The following is a 27,220-nucleotide window of genomic DNA, read 5'->3' as shown; positions in this document are numbered from 1 at the left end:
CACACCTGGCACACCCTGTGTGCACGCTTATGTCATAGGTGTGAGCAGTCCATTGCATTTGGATGTGCGCCCCAAAGCACAAACATACATGCGCGCGTGTGTGTGTGTGTGTCTGTGTGTGTGCGTGTGTGTGTGTATATATATATATATATATATATATATATATATATATACCAAAAGTATTGGGACGCCTGCCTTTACATGCACATGAACTTTAATAGCATCCCAGTCTTAGTCTGTAGGGTTCAATACTGAGTTGGCCCACCCTTTGCAGCTATAACAGCTACAACTGTTCTGGGAAGGTCGTCCACAGACGAGAAGGCCTGGCTCGCAGTCTCTGCTCTAAATTATCCCAAAGGTGTCTTTACAGGCCAGTAAAGTTTCTCCACTCCAAACTCGCTCATCCATGTCTTTATGGACCTTGTTTTGTGCACTGGTCCAAATCATTTGGTGGAGGGGGGATTATGGTGCGGGGTTGTTTTTCAGGGGTAGGGCTTGGCCCCTTAGTTCCAGTGAAGGGAACTCCTGAGGCGTCAGCATACCAAGACATTTTGGACAATTTCATGATCCCAAATTTGTGGGAACAGTTTGGGGATGGCCCCTTCCTGTTCCAACATGACTGTGGACCAGTGTACAAAGCAAGGTCCATAAAGACATGGATGAGCGAGTTTGGGGTGGAGAAACTTGACTGGCCTGCACAGAGTCCTGACCTCAACCCGAGAGAACAGGTTTGGATGAATTACAGTGGAGACAGCGAGCCAGACCTTCTCGTCCAACATCAGTGCCTGACCTCACAAATGCGCTTCTGGAAGAATGGTCACACATTCCCATAGACACACTCCTAAACCTTGTGGACAGCCTTCCCAGAAGAGTTGAAGCTGTTATAGCTGCAAAGGGTGGGCCAACTCAATATTGAACCCTACGGACTAAGACTGGGATGCCATTAAAGTTCATGTGCGTGTATAGGCAGGTGTCCCAATACTTTTGACAATATAGTGAATATACTTTTTGGTGGTACCTTCAAAGAAGTCCTACATTTCTTTAGTTATAGTTAGGCTTTTTTCTGTTCAGTGTCAGATTGGCCGCCGCTCTATTCCTGTCCCACTATAAGTCTTTGCCTAATATAAAAAAAATTAAAAAATAAAATAAAAAATAGGTATATATATATATATATATATATATATATATATATATATATATATATATATTCCTATACCATAGTTTGTAAACTATGAATAAAAACATAAGAACGGCACATATCTGCCATTTGCCAAAGTGCCAAAAAAGTGTAAAAAGTAGAAGAACAAATTAAAAAAACAAATAGAATAAAAAAATAAATAAAACAAAATAATCTGAAAATCTTATTTTAATTCAATTTAAAATCTAATTTACGGATCCTGTATAGGGCAAAAAGAGGCACTATGAACAAACAAGGAGCAGTTTAGTTTACACAAGTCAGTTTTTAATAACATTCAAGAATTATAGAGATGTTCCAGGAGATTGGTTCTCCTCCTAGTCTATTATTAAACGTGAGATGGAATGGGGGAGGGATATTTTCCAACACAGTTGACATCTAGTACAGTAAGCCCACAAAATAACACTAACTATTAGGTATTTATTATTATTTGTAAAGTATATTTAACCAGTGCCCACCCAGGCCAACCCTGACATTTCTATCCTACATGTTAAAACCTGTATTTTTAATTTTTTTTTTTTGCTGAAAAAATTACACAGAACCCCCAGACATTATATAGGTATGTGTGTGTGTGTGTGTGTATATATATATATATATATATATATATATATATATATATATATATATATATATATATACCGGTATATATATATATATATATATATATATATTTTATTTATTTATTTTTTAGCAGAGACCCTAAAGAATAAAAAGAATAAACAGGTGATCATTGCAATTTTTATGTCATGTGGTATTTGCGCAGCAATTTTTTAAATGTTATTTTTTTGGGAAAAAAAAGACACTTTAATAAATTTTAATGCACAAAAACACAATATATAACAAATTTTTTTGGTAAAGTAAAAAGATGATGTTACGCCGAGTAAATAGATACCTAACATGTCAAGCTTTAAAATTTCACATGCTCGTGGAATGACACCAAACTACGGTACTTAAAAATTTCCATAGCGGACACTTTAAACATTTTTAGAGGTTATCAGTTTTGAGTTACAGAGGAGGTCTAGTGGTAGAATTATTGCTCTCGCTATAACGTTCGCGGCAATACCTCAGATGTGTGGTGCAAACACCTTTTACATATGCGGGTATGGCCTACATATGCATTTGCTTTAATATATATATATATATATATATATATATATATATATATATATATGTAATTTTTAAAACATTTTTTAAAAATTTTTTTTTTTATCACTTTAATTCCTATCCCAAGAAATGTAAATGTCCCTTGTGAAAGAATTAAGGAATGACAGGTCCTCTTTATTTAGACATCTGGGGTCTATAGGACCTTTACAGAAAAAAATAAATGGCAGTGTTTATATCTGCCAGAGCCGGAAGTCACTTCTGGCCTCCCAGGGTCATGGAGATGGCCGGACACCATCTGGTCTTCAGCCAGCTCTGTGGTAACCCGCCGCCGCATCCGATATCAGGATCCCACGGGAGAGCCCGGAGAGGCGCCCATGGGTGGCAGTAGAAGGGTGACGTCCCCTCCTACTGCCTGTAAAAGCAATCTAGCAGCTAATCAGCCACTAGGATGGCTTTTACATTTAAGGGAATCACCGGCTAAAATTTCTGGTGATAGTTAGAGGGTATTTCCCTTCACTTTGGAAAGATTTTTCCTTTACTTCTTGTTGTACCAAAAGTAAAAAGTGAAGAGGAATCTCCCCAACGTGGAAAAAAAATGCAATGCATTTTTACACATTTACATGCGTTTGTGCGCGTGTCACTGCTCTACACTGTAACGGTGTGAGCTATACCCATAGGATGGAAGAAATGAAAGTCCAGATTGCCACACTCCGGAGAAACCATGTGGTCATGCAAGTAAAAGCAGCCTCAGCCTAGCTCCGTCCTAACCACACACACGCCACCGAGTTGTGCAGATATACCCATAGGATAACCAGGACTTTTGACTGCCTATGCAGTGGGAATGCATTCAAAAACGCATTCCAACTACATCTGGTGTGAATGGGCCCTAAAGCTGACCTCAGGGATAACAAAGTATTCTCAACCCACAGAGGGCCAATGATGACATAATTTCCATATTTTTCCTGAAAAAACATAAAGTCCACAAATTAGCCTCTAGGGGGAGCTTTAGTGACTGTATTTCTTCCAGGTTTCAATAAGTGCTGCTCTCTTCCCTTGTGCAGGGTGATTGGTCTTGTCTCCGCCCCCTCCTGTCATTTTTTGCAGGCAGTCTGTAGTGTGTGAAGCCTGCTGGGCCCCTCCCACAGCTCTGCTCTATCTCCTTGTGCAGGGTGACTGGCTTGTCTCCGCCCCCTCCTGTAGTTTCCTGTAGTAGGTGGAGCCTGCTGGGCCCCTCCCACAGCTCTGCTTTCTCTCCTTGTGCAGGGTGACTGGTCTTGTCTCCTCCCCCTCCTGTAGTTTCCTGCAGTAGGTGGAGCCTGCTGGGCCCCTCCCACAGTTCTGCTCTCTCTCCTTGTGCAGGGTGACTAGTCTTGTCTCCGCCCCTCCTGCAGTTTACTGTAGTGGGTGGAGCCTGCTGGGCTTCTCCCACAGCTCTGCTCTCTCTCCTTGTGCAGGGTGACCGGTCTTGTCTCCGCCCCCTCCTGTAGTTTTCTGTAGTAGGTGGAGTCTGCTGGGCCCTCCCACAGCTCTGCTCTCTCTCCTTGTGCAGACTGTCTGGTCTTGTCTCCGCCCCCTCCTGCAGTTTTCTGTAGTGGGTGGAGACTGCTGGTTCCCTCCCACAGCTCTGCTCTGTGCACAGGCACAGAGATGATGTCACTGTACTTGAGTATCTGACTTTGCAAAGGTGTTTGGTGCACATAAAGTAGATGTAAAGCCTTTGTGGATATTAGGGAATAGATTAAAATGAACGTTTTTATGCCCGGAGTTCAGTTTTAAGCCTCTTCAAGCCTAAAAATGGCACATAATGTACATCCAATTAATTATTTTATGACCTTGGCCTTTTGTAAGGCCTTTTCCATGTAGATTCCTGAATTTATTCATCAATCAGTATTGAACCGATTTGTTGGTAATAGCTCACTTTCTCAGAATTTCTGGTCCTTTAGTTGATGTTTATGTGAACTGTGATTTTTGTATGCATTTTGAATCGTCAGCAAAGGATGAGCCGTGGAATGTGCTAAGCCTGCAAGGTCACGTTCATGCATGCTGAGCCACAAAAAGGGTAGAGCAGTAAAGGGGGAACAATATCGGAGGTGGCATCAGAGGTACCTTTCTATGTTATGAGCATGCATGCTAAGTAATATGTCCTCTATAACCTCTTACAAATATCCCAGTACCCCCCTTGACAATGGCTTCAACTGCTTTTATCTCCAGAAGGATGGTGCCATCTTTGTTCAGGCATCATTCTACAACTAAGGTTATGGCTTAGAAGTGATATAGTCATATACTGTATATCCAGATGCGCAGTTGGCTGTGGTTTCAATGGCTGGGGAAATGGCAGTTGGAAGGCTTTGGAGATGATGTCAGGGGAAGTCAGGCCCCAGTAACAATATGAAGCTAAATCAGAGAGGGGCACAGTACTGTAGAGTCCTCTTGGGGCTAGTAAGGGCCTTTGTAGGCAAGCTTTGGGCTTATGCCAATGGTATCATTTTGAGACACTTCTGAGATCAATGGTGTCACGGTCAACGATGACAGGTGCAGTTGACCTCCTGCTGAGCTGCTTCAGGTTTGGCATCCCAATACACTTGCATGGGAACACAAAACCTGTTGACTAGGGTTCCCATCTGACTGGTGTTTTTTTGTGGTCTGGACAGTAAAGTTTGGACTTTTTACCAATGTTTTTTGGTAAAAGAACATAAGGCAAGCATTTCCCTTTAGGAAAGGTGGTTACCCTACCATCAACAAAGGCACTTAAGGTAATAACAGTCATCATGTGGTATGCAGACTTTTAAAAATGGAGTACAGGCTAATTTTGATAAAAGGTCCAAAGCTCTCCATCACCCAATTTATTGTGAATCTGAATTTAACTCATACCGGCATTTGACCTGTGGTCCCCTGTGGCTTAATTGTTTCCTTTTTTTTTTTTTTTTTAATTCTAGTCCTTTTTTTCCCAATGCTACTCCTTAATAGGGATGAGCTTTGATTCAGTTTGAACACGGAAGAAAGTTGTCAGTGCCGGGCCAATCAGCTGCAGGTGGGGGTAATCCCTGCTTGTACAAAAAATGGGTGGGGATGCTCACGACATCACCGACCTAACATAGACACATGGCTATGTTGGGTCAATGACCTAAAATGGTCACATGGTCATTTTGGGTTAATGACTTAATGTTGGGTCATTGAACTAATATGGCCATATAGCCATGTTGGGTCAGTGATTTCATGGGCATGCCTACTTCTTTGCAAGGATTTGGTCTGAACCCAGAAGGAGGCTGTTAGTGCTGTGCCAATCAGATACAGGAAGGGTATTCCCTCTCCCACAGCTGCATGTGCACAAAGGGTTGGGGATGCTTGTGACATCAATGACCTCATATGGCCACATGGCCATGCTAAGTCAATGATTTAATATGACCACATAGCTAAGTTGGGTCAATGACATTGACCAAATATGGCCACATGGCCATGTTGGGTCAATGTCCTAATATGGCCACATGGCCATGTTGGCTCAATGTCCTAGTATGGCCACATGGCCATGTTGGCTCAATGTCTTAACATGACTACGTTGGCCCAATGTCCTAGCATGACGACATGGCCATGTTGTTGGCTCGATGTCCTAATATGACCACATGGCCGTGTTGGTTCAATGTCCTAATATGGCAACATGGCCATGTTGGCTCAATGTCCTAATATGACCACATGGCCATGTTGGCTCAATGTTCTAACAGGACCACATGGCCATGTTGGCTCAATGTCCTAATATGACCACATGGCCATGTTGGATCAAGGTCCTAATATGGCCACATGGCCATGTTGGATCAAGGTCCTAATATGGCCACATGGCCATGTTGGATCAATCACATTGTTCTAATATGGCCACATGGCCATCTTGGGTCAATGACATTGACCTAATATGACCACATGGCCATGTTGGGTCAGTTATTTCACGGGGCATCCCTACTTCTTTGCAAGACTTATATTTATATTCCTCACTACTCATGGTGGACATACACAGGTGAATCCACCTCTTTACTTTACTTACTTTACTTAATTGACAGGAAGATCCCACGTGCACACTGAGCGCTCAATATGTGATCTTTTTTTTCTTTTTTGATACTTTCACCATGTCAGAGAGTGGTAGATAGTTGCCACATACTCAGGAGCCCTCAGGTACCTTTTTGTTTTCACTAGGTACCCTTCCTAACTAATAGTGGCTACGTCATAAACGGCGCCACGGATTAAAAAAAAAAAGGAATAAGGAATTACCCCCTCTGTGGGATTTTAATGGCAACAACACCATTATATGATATATATATATGATAAAAGTAAGTTTATTGATACATTTAAAATGGATCAATCACACACATGATGATCAAATAAAACCAAGACACAACAAAACAAAACCAAAAAGAACACATTGTGAGTTAATTGCAAGCATACAAAAATGTATTGGGATAGTATTACTCTCCAATGTCCAGAGAAAAAAAAATGATTCGGTATCCAACGCATTTCAGGTTCAAGCCCTTCGTCAAGGTTATTGGATAGGAGAATATATATTCAAATGTTTGCCAAAAGGTAAATAAGAGAATGGTGCAATACTGAACATTGCACCATTCTCTTATTTACCTTTTGACAAACATTTGAATATATATTTCCCTATCCAATACCCCCTGACAAAGGGCTTGAATGTGAAACGCGTCATTACCGAAGAGTTTTTTTTTTTTTTTTGGAGAGTAACACTATCCTAACACTTTCTTTATGCTTGCAATGAACTCACCATGTGTTCTTTTTGGTTTTGTATTTGTTTTGTTGTGTCTTGGTTTTATTTGATCCATTTTAAATGTCTCAATAAACGTTCTTTTATCATATTTCAGTGGTGTTGTTGCCGTTAAAATCCCACAGAATGGGTATTTCCTTCTTCCTTTTTTAAATTTTTTTATTAGAATTATAGAAGAGGAACCATTATGGAGATTTTATCCGTGGCGCCGTTTATGACGTAGCCACTATTAGTTAGTTTGAAAACAAAAAGGTACCTGAGGACTCCTGAGGTATATGACGCTGATATATCCCAGTACGTGTCATGCTCACCAAGGCAAGAAAGACAGAAGTGGGGGGAAAAATAAACTATTGATATCCATTTGATAGGGAGAACTAGTAGAAATAGAGAATCTTAAAAAGAAGGTGAAGGTCCACCTTAAAGTTATAAAACTTAGATTTAAGGAAAAGGTTCCTTACTGCAAAACAGTTCTGTAGAAGGCTCTGATAAAAATAGGTGTGTGGAGCAAACAGATGGTCACTGCCAAGGTATCAGGTCCAACGTGTAGAAGGTCACGTCTTGTTTGTGCCACCTCTGTCCGGATAGGGTGGAAGGGGGTCACAGCAAAGTCATCCGGGTATATCGGAGGGAAGATCTGCGGGGATGGAAGAAGCTATTGCTTGTTCCTGGCACTGGCGGCGAGGATGAAAGATCTGTTGGCAGGGCAGACAAGAAGCTTGGTCAGGAGATGCTGCCATGGGGACAGCAGAAAAAAAGAACAGGGAGGGGCGGGTTAGGTTGGGGGGGCAGCACAGCAATAGTGAATGGCTGAATAGAATAAGCGTGGGGGCGGAATGTGGTGGGGGGTGACATTGTGGCGCAGAATAACTAAATAGAACTGACTATAGTGGTGTGAAAAGACTGATAAGAGAGGAGGAGGAAGAATTGTGACAGAAGCTGGTGATGTGGAAAGAGGCAAAGAAAGGCCATGGGGGGCCCCGTGAATGGCTGAATAAGAGAGGGGCAATAAAGGCTGCGAGGGGCCTCTTATAAGGGGGTTCATTTGTTGTATACAACACATGCATGGAGGAACTGCAAGCCTTTAAGGAACAACGGCTGTGATATTCTTTCACATGATTTTCAGCCTTAGGACCATGGTACACAGGCTATCCGGGTGCTGGGGGCATGGCAGGACCACCAAGAGGGCACTGGCCTCCTACAACATCGAGTCTACTGCGGGGAACAACTGCATACAGATCATATATGTCTGTGAGGGTTCTCATTTGTCTAGGTAATGGTATTGCTGGTAGTAGTAGGGATGGCTGGCTATCAGAGGACCCCTTATTGTGAAGGGGGCCTCCAGATTCCAATAGTTCCCCTGCTGCAGACAACCACAACCACCGGCCAGGGTGGTTGTGATTTGGGGAAGAAGCCCTTGTCTTCATCAGCATGGGCACACAGTGCTTTACCAGGGGCCTCCCTAGCAAAAGGTATACTCCTCTTCTTGTGGCCTGGTGTGGTTCAGAGGAGGGGTGTACACTTACTGCCCCTCATTTCTTTGCCAGACAGGCTGCATGCTTAAGTAAGGGTCTGGTATGGATTTTAAAGTTGGGGGGGGGGGGGGGGCACTATTTTTTTTTAGTTTTGCGTGGCATATCCTTAAAATTTGTAGCCGACCCTGTTCTTTAGGGTAAGGGACTGGTATGTATTTTTACGGGGGAACACCCTGCACTTTTTTTTTCTTTTTACCATGGACCACCAATGTCTGTGTGGCCGCCAGTGTCCCAGCAACCATTATTATAATTGGTTGCTAGGATGCAGGCGGCCGGCCAATACAGCATCTTTGGTTGCTGGAGTGCAGATGGCACCAAGGGAAGCTGTCAGTTAGTGGTGGTAGTAATGCAGTATCAGCCATAGGTACGTGTGGGCAAACGGGCTAAATCTGTCCATTTAGTTTGCCATTTCGTTTTCCCGATTCACAAATCATGAACATGCAGAGTGCAGTGCAAACCCTTTATTGTCTATTACTCTATACCTGGGGTATAAAAACTTTTATAAAAAAAGGGCCAGTTTACTGTCCTTCAGAATTGAGGAGGGCCAGACTGTGGCCATTGGGAGTAGAAAAGATCCCGACGTCAGTGGGAATATACAATGCCCCATCATTGGTGACAGTGGGAGGAATAGTGCCCCATCATTTGGTGTCATTGGCCCCATTGTTGATGTAATTGGCCCCATTGTTGGTGTCATTGGGAGGAATTGTGCCCCATCTTTGATGTCAGTGGGAGTAATAGTGCCCCATCATTGGTGTCAGTGGGAGGAATTGTTCTCCATCATTGGTGTCATTGGGCCTCATTGTTGGTGTCATTGGGAGGAATTGTGCCCCATCATTGGTGTCAGTGGGAGGAATTGTGCTCCATCATTAGTGTCATTGGCCCCATTGTTGATGTCATTGGGAGGAATTGTGCGCCATCTTTGATGTCAGTGGGAGGAATAGTGCCCCATCATTGGTGTCAGTGGGAGGAATTGTGCTCCATCATTGGTGTCATTGGGCCCCATTGTTGGTGTAATTAGGAGGAATTGTGCCCCATCTTTGGTGTCAGTGGGGGGTATTATATCCCATTGTTTGTATCAGTGGATGAAAATAGTGCCCCAAAGCCTGGATAAAAGTGAAGGGCCTCAGTTTTGAGACAATTGCTCTATACCATGGATGCTCAATCTGTGGCCCTCCAGCTGTTGCAATAATACAAGTCCCATGAGGCATTGCAAGGCTGACAGTTCCAAGCATGACTCCCAAAGGCATAGGCATGATAGGACTTGTAGGTCCGCAACAACTGGAGGGCCACAGGTTGAGCACCTATGCTCTATACCATAAATGGAGACACTAATATAGATTTGGAGGAAACGCTTCCTATATGTAATGGCTGCAGGTCCAAGCACTCTTTCTCCTTCGTTCCCAGTGAATTCTTCTGCTTCTGTTTTCTTTGTAATTGGCCCAAAGCACAATATGTCTCTCTCCATCCCAAAGTGAATAGGTCAAAACAAATAAAAATAAACCTAATAAGCTTGTTACTTCCTCTGTATATTTGTAAAATCCTGGGAAGGCTTTCAGAAAAATGCAGACAGTAACAAGCAGAGCTTATTATCACAGGAACCAATCAGAGAGTAACTTTTTTAAGTTTCAGCAAAAAAAGGCAGATGGAATTAAAAGAGTGACTAGAAGCAGCGCTTAAAGTGGACTTATCATAACATTACAAGTTTGCAGGAATACATTCCTGACATCACAGTATACAGCAACAGTATAATTTCTCTCTTTTTTATGATTAAAAACCATCTTGGATTTCCAGTCTAGTGACTATGCTGAGATGATTACATAAGTCTGCTGCAGGCAGGAGGAAACATTTTCTTAGTCTTCTTCCCCAAGTGATCATTCCCACTGTACATTGTAACTTTGTAGCCAGTCAAGAGGTGAGAGGCTGCAGCACCCTCACCTTCTTTCCTTGACCACAATAGGTTCCATCACCAAGCGGCATGTGGAGAAGGGTTACAGAAGTTGAAACTATGACTGAGCCCCTGTCTCTAGATGATCACAGAGCCTTTCTTGGCCTCTCAATACACACTTCACTGATCACTGCAAAACTACAGATTGTGCTGCCCGGGGATGGTCGTAGCTAGGACACAAGTGTCTCGTCCTACTTGTTAGTTTGGTCATTTGATCACACAAAACAGAGGCTTGTGCCACCAGATAGAGGCCTCAGCTATGCCAGGTAGCCATCTGCTTGAAAGGTTTTACAAGTCACCCACAAAACTTGCAGGCTCTAGAAGAGAGTGGACACCAGCATGTTTCAAAGGGAATCTTTATGGGAGATCAAACAAGAGATGAAAGGGTTACTAGGTAGCTGGTCTCCAGTGTGGTCAGGTTATCTGAAGATATCTTCCTTGCCTCTCCCTCAGAGGCTTTGTAATAATTAGCACTAATAACACAGGAACTTGGCTTGCTGAGGATATGTAATTCATGTAGGAAGAAGTTTCCAGACAATCCCGTGCTTCATACTAAATTCAGTCTGGTCTACTGGAATGCAACAAATAAACTCTGAAGAGGTCAATGAAGTAAGGCTAGGAGTAGAAGTTTCTCTCTTTTTTCAGGTCCTTCACACCAGAACTGGAAGATGTGGTGCAGCTCCACGTAATGGGGAACATCTCCAGATAGGTTGGTTTCAGGAACGTCTTGACACTTTTTGTTTTTGGGGCTGGAATCTAGGAGCTCAGCCCAGGTTTGCCCAGAAATTTTGGTAATGACAAGGTAAGTATAAATTTGAAGGGCCTACTTGTGATACAGAACAGGATGTGAGGGAAAACCTGCCCACTTCATCTACACGGTGCCAGACATGGTGACACAGAGTCTGTTGGTCACTCATGAACGTAAGGGTGGACTCAGATGGGCACTCCTAGATGTAAGTGGAACTGATTGGCACTCCTGGATGTATGGGAGAGTTAAAGTAGATATAAACAAAAGAGGCCTTCAATATTTGTGTATCTGCAACCTGTTAGGAGGTGACAACTGTTTCTTAATAGTACTCCTGTGCTGTTACCATGTCACATGCGGCCATGCTAACTCAGCAGCACTGAGGTCCAAAAAAAAAAAAGGAAATACCGCATTTTATGGAAAAAGCATGGTAGTTTTTATGATACACATTGAGCGGAGCGAAAACATTTTTTTTTTTTTTTTTTTCAGTTAAGCTCTCCCTGCCGTCCTTGATGCACCTCCGCGGCCTTTCGAACAATTTTACTGCTGTACAACTTCATTTGCACTGGGGGAGTGAGGAGCACCCAGGAGGCTCTGAGCACCACATCAATGATCAAGATTATCCTGCAGAGGTGAGATCTTACAGGCCATCACCCATTAGTAAAAATTAGAGGTCGCCATTTCAAAAATTATATTTCTGTTATGGGGTTTGGTGGGCTAAGTAATCTACAGGCTCTTGGGGTCTCCAGTGGCGAGATCTGCCATACTTCCTGGCATTCTTCTGATCCATCTTGGAGTTTCAACTGTTCTTACCCACCTTTTGTGAGTTCTGGTTCTTCCTGTTACATTCTCCGTAATATAAAATTAATTAAAATTCAGCAGCGATGGTGGCAAAATATCATTCTGGGTGGACATTTTATACCATGTCTCTGGTCCTAACAAGCTTTTGCCAAGCATCTGGCCATTTTTGCTCAAACCACAATGTTCTCCTTAGGATCCCTAATTTCCCAATACTATAATAACATTCTGAACAACAGAATATGCAACGCATTCAACTCTTAGTTTATGTATTAATCAGTTCAAAATCATAAAAGCACCACTAACACAGTACTTGGCCCTCCATGGCCGTTCTTCTCAGAGTCTATAACTGAAGGTCTTATTGTCAGTACTCTGTATTAAAAACACAGCCCATCACTGGAGTATTGAATTTACTGACCTCTGTGAAGAGTCAGAGCAACCTGTTGAAATAACAAATTGTCAGATTTAAATACAAGATATAAGTGTCCATAGCCCTGGTGTGGTCTTCTGGCCTAGAAAGGTCAATTATAGGTTGGGGTGGTTGCCATTTTTTTGTACCTAGAAACATCTACCAGGTCTTCCTTAACACAAAGGTCCACGTCTACTAAGTCCTCTCTAACTCAAAGGTCCATGTTTTATGAAGCCTCTTCCTATCTAAGGAGTAGACAAGGAGAACTTAATGAATGGATTACTGGGAAGAATCTCAGGGAGAGCTAAGTTCTGTGCATGCAGTCTTTACATGTTTACTTGTTGCTAAGAGTTGAGCTTTGTAAAGTAGCACCAAGAGTTCACCATTGTATTTGATCAAAGTTATGTCTAGTTTGTTGACCTCTCAGGTTCTGGTTCTGAAAGTCTTTTGACTATTCATCCAAAATTATATTATTTTTTGGGAGTTATGCTGATATAAAAGGAAGGACAAGTCATTAGAGATCATCAACCATCTTTTCCTACTTTAGTTCTATGAAAGATTACAACAAAAAGCTTGTTTTCAGGGAGTACATATTTTGAGTTTTTACCCTGAAGGTCATTCCTGCTATGCTATAGTTTAAAGCATTATTCGGCCAACAGTTTGTTGATACCTGACCATCCCATCTATTACTTAGCCAAAGGTATGTGGACCCCCCTCCAAATAAGTTCAGGTGAAAAGGACTGTTCATACGACAGCATACACTGTAAACAATTGGGCTCTTCCAACCTCGCGGTAACAGTTTGGTGAAGGCCCTTTTCTGTTCCTGCAGGACTATACCCCTGTGTGCAACACCAGCTCCATAAAGACATGGTTTGAGGAGTTTGATGTGAAGGAACTCAAATGTCCTGCAGAGAGCCCTGACCTCAACCTTACTAAACACCATTTGGGTGAGTTGGAATGCTGATGGTGAGAAAGGTCTTCTCATGCAACATCAGTACCTGACATCACAAATGGTGGCCCAGCTCCATAAATACATTGTCAGACCAGTTTGGTGTGGTGGAACTCCAGTGGCCTGCACAGAGCCCTGACCTCAACCCTACCGAGAACCTTTGGGATGAACTGGATGAGCCAAGTCTTCTCATCCAACATCAGTATCTGACCACAGAAATGGTGGCCAGCTCCATAAAGACATTGTTTGGCCAGTTTGGTGTGGTGGAACCCAAGGGGCCTCCAGCCCTGACCTCAACCCTACTGAGCACCTTTAGGATGAGCTGGATAAGCCTCCTCATCCAACATCAGTCCCTGACCCCACAAATTTTCTTTTTGGCTGACAGAGCACAAACTCCTACAGACAACCTCCAAAACCTTGTGGAAAGGCCATGAGAGTGGAGGATGTTATAGAAGCAAATGAATAGTAGGGGAGCGTTTTGGGTTGACTCCATATTAATGCCCATGGTTTTGAAATTAGATGTCCAATAAATAGGTGTTATGGCCGGATGGCCAGATGTTAAACTTTTGGCCATAGTGTATTTTATATACAACTTTGAAACGCCCCCTTCATTGGCTGTAGAGACAGCTCAGCTTTCATTTGCTAGCTAGTTGAGATTAAACCAACTACAGGATATCATCTTACTAACCTCATGCGCATTCATCCGCATGATTTCTTACCAGATGTAATGTTTTATGCATCACTTTTTTTTTTTTAAGTTGGATTTTTCAAAATGCACTAAGACACTTAAAGCGTTTGTTAACCCCCAAAAAAACAGAAAAAAACAGACCCTGTTCCCTTAAAGCATGTTATGCAGCACAGTGCTTGTTCTGTGTAATTTGGCCCCCTGTATACCCTAAAATACCTGGCTGATGCTACCTGGCTATGCCCTCCCCTCTGCAAACAGACCACGATAATCATGGCTGCTGAGCCCCGACATCGTGGTCTGTTTGCGTGATTACGTCAGCCACGGCCTGCTATCTGCAGCTCTCCCTGTGTCTGTGTCCTCCTCCCCCTCCTCTGCCTGCTCGTACCTGCGCCCCCCCCACTGCTCCTGCTGATCACAAATCTGTTATTAAATGCTGCCGTCCGCTCTGTACAATTTATAAGAAGTTTTCCTGTGCCTGTAAAAAATCTGCCCTATTGTACCTGTATGAGCTCCGCTCCTGAAGTTCAGCTGACGCATGGCTCTCATCTCTCTCCTCTCTCTCCTATCTCCTCCTCTCTCCCCCTCCTCCCCAGCTGACGTCAGCAGGAGGGCTCGGCCCCACCCACTGCATCTGTGAGCTGGAGAGAGGAGGAGAGGAATCGGCTGTGCGCCTGGAGTGGAGCTCATATAGGTACAATCGTGCAGTATTTTTTACAGAACACTGGCACAGGGAAACTTCTTATAATGGTACAGAGCGGATGGCAGCATTTAGTAAAAGTGGGTTAACAACCACTTTAATCACTGATAGCTTAAAGGGTTACTAAACCCTCATGTTTTGTTTTTTTTAAATAACAAACATATCATGCTTACCTTTTGCACAGAGTGGCCCCGCTCCTACTCTTCTGGGGTCCCCCAACGCCGCTTGTGGCGCCTCCCCGCATCGGGAAACCACCTATGAGAAGTGATTTCCCTGGGGGTTACCGTGCGGGCACGCTCCAGAGACCAGCTTTTGCGTGCATAGACACAGAAAGCCATACTCGAGCCCCCCCCCTGGTGCCCACGTCATCGCATTTGATTGACAGCAACAGGAGCCAATGGCTGCACCGCTATTATTCATAAGATGCATTAAGGTGAAAAAACGAGGATTTACAACCCTTTATATATATATATATATATATATATATATATATATATTAGATTACAGGTTCCCTTTTAATAGGTCAGTCCAGCCAAGTTTTTTTATTTAAGTGTTTGGTAGATGTTGGAGAGTTTAGCCACCTCTCAGTTTCCTCTATCTATTGGGGACTATTGGTGAGATCCTTGTGCTGAGTTCCCAGGTCTGTACACCTGCTGTGCCCATTATGAGGAGTTCCCACCATCCCTGTGTGAGTTCCCAGGTCTGTACACCTGATGTGCCTATTATGAGGGGTTCCCACCATCCCTGTGCTGAGTTCCCAGGTCTGTACACCTGATGTGCCTATTATGAGGGGTTCCCACCATCCCTGTGCTGAGTTCCCAGGTCTGTACACCTCCTGTGCTCATTATAAGGGGTTCCCATCATCCCTGTGTTGATTCCCCAGGCCTGCACACCTGCTGTGCCCATTATGAGGGACTTCTACTATCCCTGTGCTGAATTCCCAGGTCTGTACACCTGCTGTGCCCATTATGAGGGGTTCCCACCATTCCTGTGCTGAGTTCCCAGATCTGCACACCTGCTGTGCAGATCTGGGAACTCTCACTAGTGACTTCTACCATCTATGTTGGATTTTTCTTTTAATTTCAATAGTTTTTTATTGAAGTATCAACAAATGAATTCAATACAAATACAGGTAACATCATTGTGCAACAGTTCCCGAAATAGTACCAGATATAGCATAGAATATATTAAAGATATAGACCAATGCAATGCCTGTACTAGGTCAAGTCCAATAAGGCCGACTCCGGTAAGAGGGGCTACTCCTCCACCCCAGCACCCCTCAAGGGACCTCGCTGTGCAGGGAAGGGGAGGCCTGCCTCCCTGGCGGAGCCGAACGTCCAGTACCATGGTTTATAGTAACAGAAGTGAAGTAAAACCTTAAGACAGGAGAGAAAAGAGAGTGAATCAAAATCGAAGTGGCATGTATGAAGACTGTGCCTAGTCTGTTGGGAGTACGATCAGAGATTAAGGCTATAGTAACATGTGGGATTCCAATAGACGGAGGGAATCGAACTAGAGGTCTAATCTACATGAAATGAGCTCTGGTAATACGCTGAAGAAGCCTCTCTCCCGTAATGCAGGAAAGGGCTGAAGTAGCGTCTCCAAGTATTAGCAAAGTAGTAGAACCTGTATGATGATAACAAAAAGTGTAGAAGAGGAAAGGAAAGAGGAAAAAAGACAAAAGAGAGGATAGAAAAGGAAGGGATGAAACATTGTAAGACGGTGCGCTACTCTCTCACCTACAGAGGTCCGGGCAATAGGGAAGTGGTGGGCGGCAGAGATATGTATCTAGCCCAGGGATCCCACATAGCATCGTGTTAAGTGGTAGTGTCCAGAAGGATGCTAACTGTTTTCTCCTGGGCCATGATCCAAGATATCTTTCTTTTAACCAAGAGAAAGGAAACAGTCAGTCTTTTCCAAGCCTGTGCAATTGTGAGCTTTGTCCCAAGGAAAATGAACATAATAAATCGTTGGACTAATTTTGGGGTTTTTGGGCAAGGAAAGTTTAGAAGAGCTAGTTGAGGGGACTTTTGGATTGGTAATTCCGTAATTTTCCCAATGACATTAAATATCTTGTTTCATAGGCCCCTGATCTTGGGGCAGTCACACCAAATGTGCAGCATGGATCCAACATGCCCGCAATTGCGAAAGCACATGGGTGAGGAATCTGAGTAGAGTTTGGAGAGTTTTAAGGGGACCATATACCACCTCATTAGGACTTCCAGGTTCACTTCGATTAATGCTATATTTAGAATTCCCTTAGATGCTGCAGTAGAAGCCCTTTGCCATTCTTCAATACTCAACGTGTGTTGCAGGTCACTTTCCCATTCTCTCATATAGAGTGATTTGGTCTCGGCCTCAGCAAGCGGTCAGTAAATCACCGTAATCCCGCCCCTCTGCTCCACAGCCTGACCACACCACCTTTCATATTCCATGATTGAGAATGGGATGGGATTGGGGGACCGAAAGGACAGGATAAAGTGAACTATTTGTCTGTATCTAAATCTTTACATGCTGGGCATGTCGAGTTTTTTAATGCAATGGGCCATAGTGAGGGGTCCCATAGGGTTAGCAAAATGTCCTATCCTATACATCCCCTTATCTAACCACCACTGGAACGCTTTTATGTCCATCCCAGGAGGAAACAGAGGATTTCAGAAAATGTGAGATAAAGGGTGCCAGTGTGATACCAGGATTACGAGGATTAGTCTTGAGGGAGTCCCATAGTGCAAGGGAGTGGGAACGAGTTGGGACCATGATGGCAGGTCTAGATTTAGTCAAGGATCAGAAGGATATAGTCTAGAGTATTCTGAGGGATAGCTTGTCGTTTCATGTGTACCCAATCGGGGTGTGCAATTTTAGAGTAGATAGTGGAGAGCTGGGAAAGTTGTGCTGCCTGGTGGTACCAGAGAAGGTTAGGCACACCCACACCTCCCCGATCTCTGCTCTTAAAAAGGGTCCCTTTGGCAACCCTATGCCCCTTTAGTCCCCATATAAATTTGATGATTTTAGATTGAAATTTCCTGAGGTGATCCTTGGGGAAGGGAATGGGTAGCGATCTAAATAGATAAGGGATGCGTGGGAGAAGGGTCATTTTTACTGAATTGACTCTGCCTAACCAGGATAACCCCACCGTGACAAGTCCTCTTCAAGTTTGCGATAGAGTGGGGGAAAAATTGCACGATAGAGATTGTCAATTGACACCGAAAGGTTGATTCCTAGATAGGGGATTATTGCTTCGCCCCACCCGAATCGGAAACTTTCTTTGAGCTGGGCTATCGTAGAAATCGGTAAGTTAATGTTTAGTGCCAAAGATTTAGAGTAGTTAACCCTAAGACCTGAGACCTTGCCGAAGTCATTGAGTTCCCTGCATAAATTCGGTAATGAGGTAAGTGGTGAGGTGATGAAAAGCAACACATCATCAGCAAAAAGAGCGCACTTGTGGGCTTGTGGACCGCAACGTACTCCATGTATGTCCATGTATGTCCGGATTGTCCCAGATGATGATAGCTAGTGTCTCGATGACCACGGCAAAAATCAATGGGGACAAAGAGCAACCTTGTCTTGTACCATTTAAAATTGGGAAAGAATGCAAATAATAACCCTGCATTTTAACTGGTGCTACTGAAGTGGAGTAGAGTGCTCCTATTATATTCATAAGGGATTGACCAAAACACTATTTTTGTAGTATCGGAAAGAGGAAGGCCCAGGAGACAGAGTCAAATGCTTTCATGAGATCCAGTGAAAGCACGCATCCCAGCTGTGGGGGTCCCTTGTCCCAGCCAGATCTTAGTAGTGAAACTATGTCTATGGCTCTTCTGATCTGATGTGGACCCTGTCTCCCAGTAATAAAGCCCACCTGATCCTTATGAATATATAGGCTAATAAAGGTAGATATTCTATTTGCTAGAACTAGTGGGGGAGATCCCAACTAGGCACAGGAAAAGAAAAACGGTTCTGAGTGTAGGAGGAGGTGCATAGGTGTCGTTCCGTGCACGGCACCCCCAAAACATTGCTAACAAACAATATAACCTGGTAGGGTACATTCCCCACCCCAGCTATAACTTGTAACTAGTCAGGTAAGGGGAGACTCTGAGAGGATCAAAAACTGAGGGGGTCATACATGGTAAGATCATAAGGGGTTAACGTCCTCTAATACCATTGATGAGCCCTCTCACAAAGAAGGTGGGGATTAAAGAGCCTGTGGGGTGGGTGAGGTGGCAACTCAGGGGATTCCAAAGTTAAATGTGTTAGTGGAGCAGTGGCTAAAGCAATGCTCAGTAACTGATGGTGGGAGACAAGATAGAATGACTTATGTGCAGGAAAAAGATCCACCTACAGGACCTAGGGAGGTTTGAATTAAAAAGAGACAAATATGCTCCATGCTCCTGGAGTCCTGTTATCACAGGAAGGGTGCGTCTTATTCCGTATAGAGATCCTGAAAATGGGTTGATGCAATTCGGGCAGTTCTGGAAATGTCCCCAATCAGGTCATATAAGAGAAAGCTCCCCTATTGAGGGTAACTGTAGCAGTGCTCTGAATCTAGTAAGACAGGTTTGAACCACAGGGCAGGTGGGAGTTGCAGTGAAGCAGTCAATTGATGAAATCAGGTGGGCATGAGTGCCTAAGGGGCCAGGCGTGCCCACATCCCAAAAAGGGATGAAAAAGGAAAAAATGAAGTGGGTTTTCAGTTCATGTAGCATTGCCGTTCTTGGTTTTCTTGTGCTTGGGTTTTTGCCACGTGGAAGCGAGAGGACTAGATGGAGGAGGCTGTTTAATCAGGTTGGACGGAGATGATTGCATCGGTGAGGTTGGGTCCGTGGGCAGGAGGCCTAATTTCTTCAGCAAAAGCTCACCTTCCTCGAGCGTAGAGAATCTGAAGGGCTTGCCGTTGAATTCAAATTTCAGGCTCAGGGGGAAAAGCTACCAGTATTTAATATTTTTCTGTTGCAGAATAGTCAGAAGGGGTTTGAGTGCACGCCTTCTTTGGATAGTGAAGGGAGAAATGTCAGCATAAACTTGTACTGTATGTCCCATTTGAATTTGTGGGATGGTGCGAGCTCTCCTCATGACTTCTTCTTTAACATTGTAGTAGTGAGGCTTCAGTACAATGTCATGAGGTAGACCATCCGAGCGAGGGGGGGTCAAGGGCTCTGTGGGCCCGATCAAGTTCCAATTTTTGGGCTCTGATGTCAGGTATGAGGTTTTTGATTGGAGAGTGTACTGCTTCTGGAATGTCAGTGAAAGTCTCTGGAAGGCCTCTGATCCGGAAATTCAGCCTTCTGGACCTGTTTTCAAGGTCATCAATTTTGGCCATGGCTCCCTCCAACTGTTCATGCAGTTCTTGGAATCGATCTGTGTTTTGATTGACGCCAAGCTGGACATAAACAGAATTGGGATTTATAGCCAGGAGATCGTGTTGTTGTAGTACCCAGAATATAAGCAGTCAGAACATAACTCAGTCTACCAGGCTCCAGCTATACCCAAGATATCACTTTAGGATAGATAGACCCTTTAAAAGGAAGTGGACCCTCTTCCCATATACTCAACAATGTTAGAAATCTTGCCCCTTTTAATATTTGGTGGCCCTTTAAGTCCTTATGAATTTTCTCATATCTTAAGAGCATTGTTGTGAGGCTTATAATCTTACTGCGTGTTTTGTAGTATTAGATGAGGCTCAGGCTAAGTAAATGTATTCTCTGCAGGAGTCATTGATCCCCGTATTCCTGGCAAAGAGCTCTGCTTGGCCTGCCACCAAACCACCAAACGCAGTGTAGAAAGACCTTCACATACAGTTCAGTTAATAATACAGAACTCCGGGCAATCAGCTATATACACTAATTAATACATATATGTATTCTTACTAGGGTTGTCCCGATACCGATACTAGTATCGGTATCGGCACCGATACCGAGCATTTGCCCAAGTACTTGTACTCGGGCAAATGTTCCCGATGCTTCCCCCGATACCTAGAAGACAGCTGTGATTGGCGCGTGGGGGAGTTACAAGATTCTCCCCCAGTGGCTTTCAGCAGCTTTAGTGACATACAGCGGTGATCGCTCACCGCTGTATGTCACTGCATCCTCCTCCATGCTCCCTCCTTTCCTCTGTCCCCCTCCGCTGCCCCCTCCGTTCCTCTCTCCTTCCCTGTGTCTCTCCGCTGTCCCCTCCATTCCCCTCTCCTTCCCTGTGCCTCTCTGCTGTCCCCTCCCTTCCCCTCTCCTTCTCTGTCCCCTCCGTTCTGCTGTCTCTCTCCGCTGTGTGAATGGACCATTCACATAACTGAAACATTGTAATCTCCTGTGATTACGATGTGTCAGTTTATGAATGGGGAGAAGCCGCTGTCTTCTCTCCATTCATTCTCAGTGCAGCTGAGGCTGCAGAGAAAGGAACTGGGGAATATCTATCCTCGGTCTCTTTCTCTGTCTCAAGGGGGAGATATCAGAGGTCTGTTAAGACCCCTGATATCTCCCCAAAGCCCCCCAACAGGGCTGATTAAAAAAAAAACAAAAAACAAAAAAAACATATAAAGAATAAAAAAAATATTATTGTAAAAAACAAAAATTGTAAAAAAAAAAAAAAAAAAAAACACACATACACCGTTCACCCCCCCCCCAAAAAAATAAATAAAGAAAACACTGTTAAAAAAAAAACACTGTCACGTGACATTAAAAAAAAAGTATCGGTAATCGGTATCGGCGAGTACTTGAAAAAAAGTATCGGTACTTGTACTCGGTCCTAAAAAAGTGGTATCTGGACAACCCTATGGCCTCTTTCACACGGGGCAGATCAGTCATGATCCGCCCCGTGAACATCCGCTTGCTCAGCGGGGATCGCTCCGCCGATCCCCGCTGAGCAGGAAGATGACAGGTGCATCGCTGCACACTGTGCAGCGACGGACCTGTCAGAGCGCCGCTCTCCCCTATGGGGGGATCGGATGATGACGGTCCGTAGTGTCCGTCGTCATCCGATCCGATCCGAAAACGGAGGAAAAAGTAGGTTTTTCCTCCGTTACACTTTTCGGATCGGAGCGGGTCGGATGTCAGCGGACATGTCACCGCTGACATCCGACGCTCCATAGGGATGACTGTATGTCCGTTTTTCATCCGAAAACGGATGGATGAAAAACAGACATACGGATCATCCGTGTGAAAGAGGCCTAATTCTTACCTACCAAATTTGTATATCTGTCTATCCAGGCTGAAGAATTGCACAGCACTGCCCTGTCTGGCAGGGTAAGAGACCTGATTTATCTCCCTTGACGTTCGGTAACACTTACAGGCCTTGTGCACTCAGTCATTCCCCTCAAGCTTGTGATTGGACAGTAAAAGGAGAAGCAGTAGACTGACAAGCTCATCTCGCTGCACTCTGCTTTATCCTCCTATTAGCATGCCACTTGTGATTACATTATTACTGCAGGCCAACCTATTCATTCCTTGTCCTGCTTCTCTTTCTCTTTCCCGGTCTGAGCTCTGCTGTACAGGGGACTGGGCCCCTTTTTAGATGGGTGTCAGTCTTTGCTGCCCCCCGTGAAATTGATCCAGGGTGGATACTTTTCAGAGGGCAGTAGAGCAAAGGCTTCCTAGGCACTCAAAAGACAATTCTGGATTTTGTATTGAAATAATAAGCTGCAATCATGAACCAAGCGTTTGGCTCACGGTTGTGTCGCGTTCCTATTAACGTCAATGGTCTACCACCTGTCAAACTTAACAAGCCAAGTCAAATTCGCCATGACATGTGTAAGATCTCCTCGGGATGCCTGTTATCTTGTAGGTGGGAGCAGTTGGAGGGCCTTAACCTCCTGTTTTACCACTCCCTTGCTGTCCCTGTAAATGACCCCTAAAAAATAGTTTCCTCCAAAGGAAAGCACCCTGGACTAACATAGACCATTAAATGTCAAGGCCAGTAATTTCCACATCTGAACTTTGAGAGACAGAAGGAGGAAGACAATGGTGGGTCTTGGATGGATTGAAGACCAAGAATATTTAGCTCAATCACCTCTTTAAATCAGGCTTGTGAGGTGGTAGGTTTCCCTCAAGTCTCTAGCTTTTGGCTTTCCATGGCACATGTAAGACCTCCTCCGGCCGCCTTTTATCTTTTAGATGGGCGGTTGGGAGGCCTCAACCTCCTGTTTTTACCACTCCCATGCTGCCAGTGTAAATTAAACCTAAAAAATGGGTTCCTCCGAAGGAAAGCACCCTGGACTACACAACCTGTTAAATGCCAAAGCCAGCAATTTCCACATCCATCCTTTGGTAAAAGCAAGTGGTGGGTCTTAGATGGGTTGACGAAGACCAGGAATGCCTAGGTACCATCTCCTCAAATCAGGCTCATTAGATATGGTAGAAGGTTTCCCCGAGTCTCTAAGTTTTGGCTTTGCCACAGCATGTGTAAGACCTCCTCCAGCCACCTGTTATCTTTTAGGTGGATGGTCAGTGGGCCTCTGCTGCCTGTTTTTACCACTTGCTGCTCATGTAAATGAAAGCTAAAAAATGGTTTCCTCCAAAGGAAAGCACCCTGGACTACACAGCCCATTAAATGCCAAGGCCAACAATTTCCACATCTTTCCTTTGGCAGACTTAAGTGGTGGGTCTTGGAAGGGTTGACGAAGACCAGGAATACCTAGGTCAATCATCTACTCAAATCAGGCTCATTAGATGGTAGAAGTTTCCTGAGTCCCTAGCATTTGGCTTTGCCACGACATGTGTAAGACTTCCTCTGGCCACCTGTTATCTTTTTAGGTTTGTGGTTGCGGGGCCTCAATTGCCTGTTTTTACCACTCCCTTACTGCCCATGTAAATGAAACTTAAATAATAGGTGCTTCCAAAGGAAAGCACCCTGCACCACACAGCCTGTTAAATGACAAGGCCAAAAAATTTCCATATCTGTCCTTTGGCAGACACAAGTGGTAGGTCTTTGATGGGTTGACAAAGACCAGGAATATCTAGATCAATCATCTCCTCAAATCAGGTAGGTTTCCACAAGTCTCTAGCTTTTGGCTCTGCCACGGCATGTGTAAGACCTCCTCTGGCCATCAGTTAACTTTTTTAGGTGGGTGGTTGGGTTACCTAAATGGCCTGTTTTTACCAATACCTTGATGCCCATGCAAATGCCAAGGCCAGCAATTTCCGCATCTGTCCTTTGGCAGACGCAAGAAGGAAGACAGGATCTTGGATGGATTGAAGAAGACCTCAATCAGAGCTCAATCATCTTCTCAAATCAGGCTCATGAGAGGGTAGAAGGTTCTCCCAAGTCTCTAGCTTTTTACTTTGACATTTAAGCTGCAGATGAAAAGCTATTTGCATGCAGTAAAAATTAACCCATCTGGATGCACAGCGGGCAACGGTCGGTTTTCTAGTTCAGTAACCCCACATGGATTAGAAACCTGCGGGAACCCTTCAGCCAGCAATGAGAAATTTGGCTTACTGACCACAGCCAACGACCCCATACAGCTTCAACACAAACTACAAAGAGTCTGGAAGGGGGCAGACTGCTGACTCTGCTGTCTCGCCCATTACAATGTATGTGTGCACACCCGCTACAATAACACGGGATTACATTTTGATGACAACGTCCTCTCATGATGGTTCTACACCTTCAATAAATTAATGTATATGTGAACTCAACCACTAAATCTCATATCGGCTCTAATATGGTAAAGTCATTTCAAAATCTGAAACTTCCACTATAATAATCCCTGGTGATCCTGCCACAAGTGTCCTCGTTCAGGTTCTTCCTGTTATTGATGACAATCCTCTTTCTCTGTCTCCCAATTGTTCTTCTGGGTTGTCACCCTGACACATGGGCTTCTGATGGAGACTACAATTGGCTGTTTCAACATATGGTCCACTGTTGTCCCCACCCTGAGAAATGCCATGAACCCATCATTGGCGTTCATGTAGATAGAAGAAGTTGGCAAAGAGGCTGCAGGAGATCAGCATCACTGAGATGCAATAAAGGATGATAAAAAAAAGATCAAAACAGTATTTTATTTTAATAATTGGAAATTTGTCTTTTTTTTTGCAATACACGGGGATTCAGTTAACAAAATGTCAGGCAGTTAGGGTGTATGTCTACTTTAAAGGTCCACTCTACCTAAAAAGATATTTCCATGATGAATAGGTACTAGGGCCTTAAATGGAATGTATAGTAATTTCAAAGATACAGTATATATGTATATATATATATATATATATATATATATATATATATATATATATATATATATATATATATATATATTACCAAAAGTATTGGGACGCCTGCCTTTACACGCACATGAACTTTAATGGCATCCCAGTCTTAGTCCGTAGGGTTCAATATCGAGCTGGCCCACCTTTGCTGCTATTATAATTAACCCCTTCCTGCCTGCCCCGGAGTCCCCTTGTAAGGTTCTGAACGCTTGAGTAAAAATGACTATCATGTGACCACTGTGGCTGTCGCATGATCGGGATCCAGTCCTACCAGCTACCAATCGTTAGTGGGGACCGACAGCTGTCTTTGTTAGGTCAGCCTCTGTGTTGGGAGCGCATTCTCAGCACAGAAACATCAGCCACCCAGTGATGCACATGTTATGCATTGACATCCCTTCATAGACCCAGTCTCTCCGAACAGTATGGTCACCTGCTGACTTGCCACCATCCACAGGCAGCTTAACTCCTAAATAAGACACAAGAGTTGAATCCAATGTAATATTGCTTCAGGTAATTGAAGTACGGACATAGGCGAGTTCAGGGGGTGTGCCAGGTGTGCTTGGGCACACCCTAATCACTACATGTGGTGCCCATTCCCCCTACTGCCCGGGCTTCCAGTCTTTTGTAGTGTAAGATGACAAAAACGTTGTTCCTTCTCTGCAAGAAAACTAACACTGACTGAGGGGACATGGAAGAAACCAGGAAGGTGTAGCTGGGACTGAACGAACTAGCACTAAACACAAGGACAGAGGGGTACCAAATCACAAAAGTAAAATAGCTTAGTGGCCTTAAACCACCACTAGATGTCAGCATACAACAGAAGAATAGTGACCTGATACAGTTCAATGCAACAGAAAAAAGAAAAACCCAGATATCCAGTAGGTGGGACAGAACATACAGTGCATCCGGAAAGTATTGACAGCGCTTCACTTTCTCCACATTTTATTAGTTAGTCTTATTCCAAAATGTATTAAATTCATTATTTTCCTCAAAATTTTACAAACAATACCCCATAATGACAACGTGAAAGAAGTTTGTTTGAAATCTTTCCAAATTTATTAAAAATAAGTATTCACAGCCTTTGCTCAATACTTTGGTGAAGCACCTTTGGCACCAATTACAGCCTCAAGTTTTTTTGAGTATGATGCTACAAGCTTGGCACACCTGTTTTTTGGGCAGTTTCTCCCATTCTTCTTTTCAAGACTTTTCAGTTTCTCCCATTCTTCTTTTCTTCTTTTCAAGCTCCATCAGGTTTGATGGGGAGTAGGGATGAGCCGAACACCCCCCTGTTCGGTTCGCACCAGAACATGCGAACAGGAAAAAAGTTCGCTCGAACAAGCGAACACCGTTAAAGTCTATGGGACACGAACATGAATAATCAAAAGTGCTAATTTTAAAGGCTTATATGCAAGTTATTGTCATAAAAAGTGTTTGGGGACCTGGGTCCTGCCCCAGGGGACATGGATCAATGCAAAAAAAAGTTTTAAAAACGGACGTTTTTTCGGGAGCAGTGATTTTAATAATGCTTAAAGTCAAACAATAAAAGTGTAATATCCCTTTAAATTTCGTACCTGGGGGGTGTCTATAGTATGCCTGTAAAGGGGCGCATGTTTCCTGTGTTTAGAACAGTCTGACAGCAAAATGACATTTGGAAGGAAAAAACACATTTAAAACTACCCGCGGCTATTGCATTGCCGACAATACACATAGAAGTTCATTGATAAAAACGGCATGGGAATTCCCCCCAGGGAAACCCCGAACCAAAATTAAAAAAAAAAAAAATGACGTGGGGGGGTCCCCCTAAATTCCATACCAGGCCCTTCAGGTCTGGTATGGATATTAAGGGGAACCCCGGCCAAAATAAAAAAAAAAAATGACGTGGGGTTCCCCCTAAATTCCATACCAGACCCTTCAGGTCTGGTATGGATTTTAAGGGGAACCCCGCGCCAAAAAAAAAAAAAAAAACGGCGTGGGGTTCACCCAAAAATCCATACCAGACCCTTATCCGAGCACGCAACCTGGCAGGCCGCAGGAAAAGAGGGGGGGACGAGAGTGCGCCCCCCCCCCCCCCTCCTGAACCGTACCAGGCCACATGCCCTCAACATTGGGAGGGTGCTTTGGGGTAGCCCCCCAAAACACCTTGTCCCCATGTTGATGAGGACAAGGGCCTCATCCCCACAACCGTGGCCGGTGGTTG

General features: G+C 44.0%; 1 protein-coding gene across 1 annotated transcript in view; it reads left to right on the top strand.

Moving 5' to 3' along the window:
* The window catches only part of CA14 (carbonic anhydrase 14), a 96,309-nt gene that overhangs the window by 51,384 nt on the left and 17,705 nt on the right, over positions 1–27,220 (top strand). Inside the window, exon 4 of the mRNA XM_073610386.1 lies at positions 11,779–11,921. Coding sequence (XP_073466487.1) covers positions 11,779–11,921 — 143 coding nt within the window. The remainder of the gene's footprint in view (positions 1–11,778; positions 11,922–27,220) is intronic.

This window comes from Aquarana catesbeiana, linkage group LG13, assembly GCF_042186555.1.
Source record: "Aquarana catesbeiana isolate 2022-GZ linkage group LG13, ASM4218655v1, whole genome shotgun sequence".
NCBI lineage: Eukaryota > Metazoa > Chordata > Amphibia > Anura > Ranidae > Aquarana > Aquarana catesbeiana.
Note: the sequence above shows the minus strand (reverse complement) of the source record. Positions and strands in the feature narration are given on the sequence as shown.